This window comes from Berghia stephanieae, chromosome 12, assembly GCF_034508935.2.
Source record: "Berghia stephanieae isolate SIO BIC M18660-M18661 chromosome 12, UCSD_Bste_1.3, whole genome shotgun sequence".
Lineage (NCBI taxonomy): Eukaryota > Metazoa > Mollusca > Gastropoda > Nudibranchia > Aeolidiidae > Berghia > Berghia stephanieae.
The window spans coordinates 29,322,938-29,325,437 of record NC_088371.1 but is presented as its reverse complement, the minus strand read 5'-3'; the positions used below and the strand labels follow the sequence as shown (position 1 = coordinate 29,325,437).

At 37.2% G+C, this 2,500-nt stretch overlaps 1 protein-coding gene across 1 annotated transcript in view; it reads right to left on the bottom strand.

Annotated features, from left to right (window-relative positions):
• LOC144957627 (uncharacterized) overlaps window positions 1-2,500 on the bottom strand; it is a 14,265-nt gene that overhangs the window by 10,021 nt on the left and 1,744 nt on the right. Inside the window, exon 3 of the mRNA XM_078888970.1 lies at window positions 1,369-1,540. Coding sequence (XP_078745096.1) covers window positions 1,369-1,540 — 172 coding nt within the window. The remainder of the gene's footprint in view (window positions 1-1,368; window positions 1,541-2,500) is intronic.

The following is a 2,500-nucleotide window of genomic DNA, read 5'->3' as shown; positions in this document are numbered from 1 at the left end:
AGTAGTAGTAGTAGTAGTTAGTAGTTATGTAGTGTAGTAGTAGTAGTAAGTAGTAGTATAGTAGTAGTTGTATGTTGTTGTGTGTAGTGGTAGTTAGTAGTAGTAGTAGTAGTGTATGTAGTAGTAGTAGTAGTAGTAGTAGTAGTAGTAGTAGTAGTAGTAGTAGTAGTATAGTAGTAGTAGTAGTAGTAGTAGGTAGTAGTAGTAGTAGTAGTAGTAGTAGTAGTAGTAGTAGTAGTAGTAGTAGTAGTAGTAGTAGTAGTAGTAGTAGTAGTAAAAACGAATAGGAAGCGGAATATGATGAATGGATGAGGAAGTGATGGAAAAGGTGTGAGTAAAAGACTAAAAGCTGGAAGAAGGAGAAGAGAGAAGGGGGAATGGGGGCGGGGGGGGGGGGGGGGGCGTTGAGAGATGCCGAAGGATGAAGATGACGAAAAGGAGGAGGATGATAGTAGCTTAGGACCGTAAAAGAGGAATTGGAGGATTAGAAGGAGGTGGAGGAGGATGAAAAAGAGAATGATTAGTAGTAGGAGGAGGAGAGGGAAGGAGGAGAAGGAGGAGGAATGAGAGGAATGGGAGGAGGAGGATGTGGAATGGGAGGAATGGGAGGAGGAGGATGTGGAAAAGAAGAAAAAGGTGGATAGTGAAGGGAGTCAAGAAACAGTGAAATCGGATAGTACATCTACCATATTGATTGCTAATTTTGTGCTTAATGGCCATAGAATACAAAAAAGTTTTTTTATGATTACATGGAATTAATGATGATGACGTCACTCTACCCCTTGTTTTTGTTTTTAGACCGCCAGTTGGATGATCAGTTCTCTATTAAATTATCTCAATCAGGCTATAAACGGTAGGGGTTACACACAGTTAAGTGTGATTGTACGATTGATCTGGCAAGCAGCACTGCTCAGTATTTTACCTCAATGGCTCAGCGGTATGGTCTTCGCTTCGTACCCGAAAGGTACCGAGTTCGACTACCCTCCGCGCTGTGTGGCCTTGAGCAAGTCACCTAGGCTAACCTCACTTTGCGGCGCTGCACTGCGGCTGATGCCTGGGTCTTCTCTTGGAATAGACCCTAAAGAAAAATTTACCCTCAGGGAGAGTAAAGGGAATTATTATTTCTTTTTATTAAACGCATAGCATTAACTCACTCAATCCTAGATATTTTTGCTACTTTTCAAATTGGACGTACATAGATTTTGTTCAAATACCATTAACAAAAATATAAAAACATTAGCTTTGATAGTACGCTTATAACTTGTCTCAGAAAAATCTAATAAATAGGCATGGGGTAAAATTAACCCGTATAAACTACGGATATAGCCGATGTTAGGGTTGAGTGAGTTAATAGTTTACGTGGCTTACTTTCACAAGCTCTCTCTTGCACAGCCTTTCGGATGTCACCGAGAACGGCGAAGTTGTCCACAGTGAACACGTTGGACTTGGACGACGAAATGGACTCCAGCTCGTCGGGGTCTACGTCATTTCCGACTCCGATTGCCAGAACGAGGGCGCCCGATTTGCGTAACTCATCAGCCTGAGGAAACAAGTAATGAACGAAAATGATCATAACGGCTTAGAAAACGAACACAGAACGTTTCGGGCTCCAGACCCTTTTTCAGCCAATAACAAAAATCAATAACAATGAACCTAACGGCGTCGAAACCAAACAAAATAGGAAATAGAAATAGACCGCTTCGGGCTCCAGACCCTTCTTAAGCTAAAAACAAAAATCAATAAAAAATTAACATAACGGCTTCGAAAACAAACAAAATAACAAACGAACACAGAACGTTTCGGGCTAAAGACCCTTCTTCAGCCAATAACAAAATTTTTTTTTAAAAAACAAACATGATTGCATCGCTTACAATCGGGCCAGACAGCCGAGAAGCATTTATCACTTCTTTCCCCTCAAGTCACGTGACAATACTAGTCCCAGGTTTAAAAAACCGACAGGTTTGAGAGGCTCTTTGGCAAGTTTGGAGTGTGTGTGTGTGTGTGTGTGTGTGTGTGTGTGTGTGTGTGTGTGTGTGTGTGTGTGTGTGTGTAAGAGAGAATATGTTTTGGTTTTCGAAAGTGTTATGAAACGTCATCATCATTTAGATATTTATATATATCATTTATCATTTTGATATTTATATATTATTATTTTATAAATGTGTTTTTGTCTATATATTTGTTTTGTATTCTGAAATTCAAACAGTGTGAACCAAATGACAAATTGGCATTTTATTTGACAATAAATATTATTATTATTATTATTATTATTATTATTATTATTATTATTATTATTATTATTATTATTATTATTATTATTATTATTATTATTATTTTATTATTATTATTATTATCATTATTATTATCATCATTATTATTATTATTATTATTATTATTATTATTATTATTATTATTATTATTATTATTATCCTGGCCAAAATGAAATAAGATATAGGCTACCTGTGCGGCTATGTGGTCTAGTGGTATGACACTCTCTTTC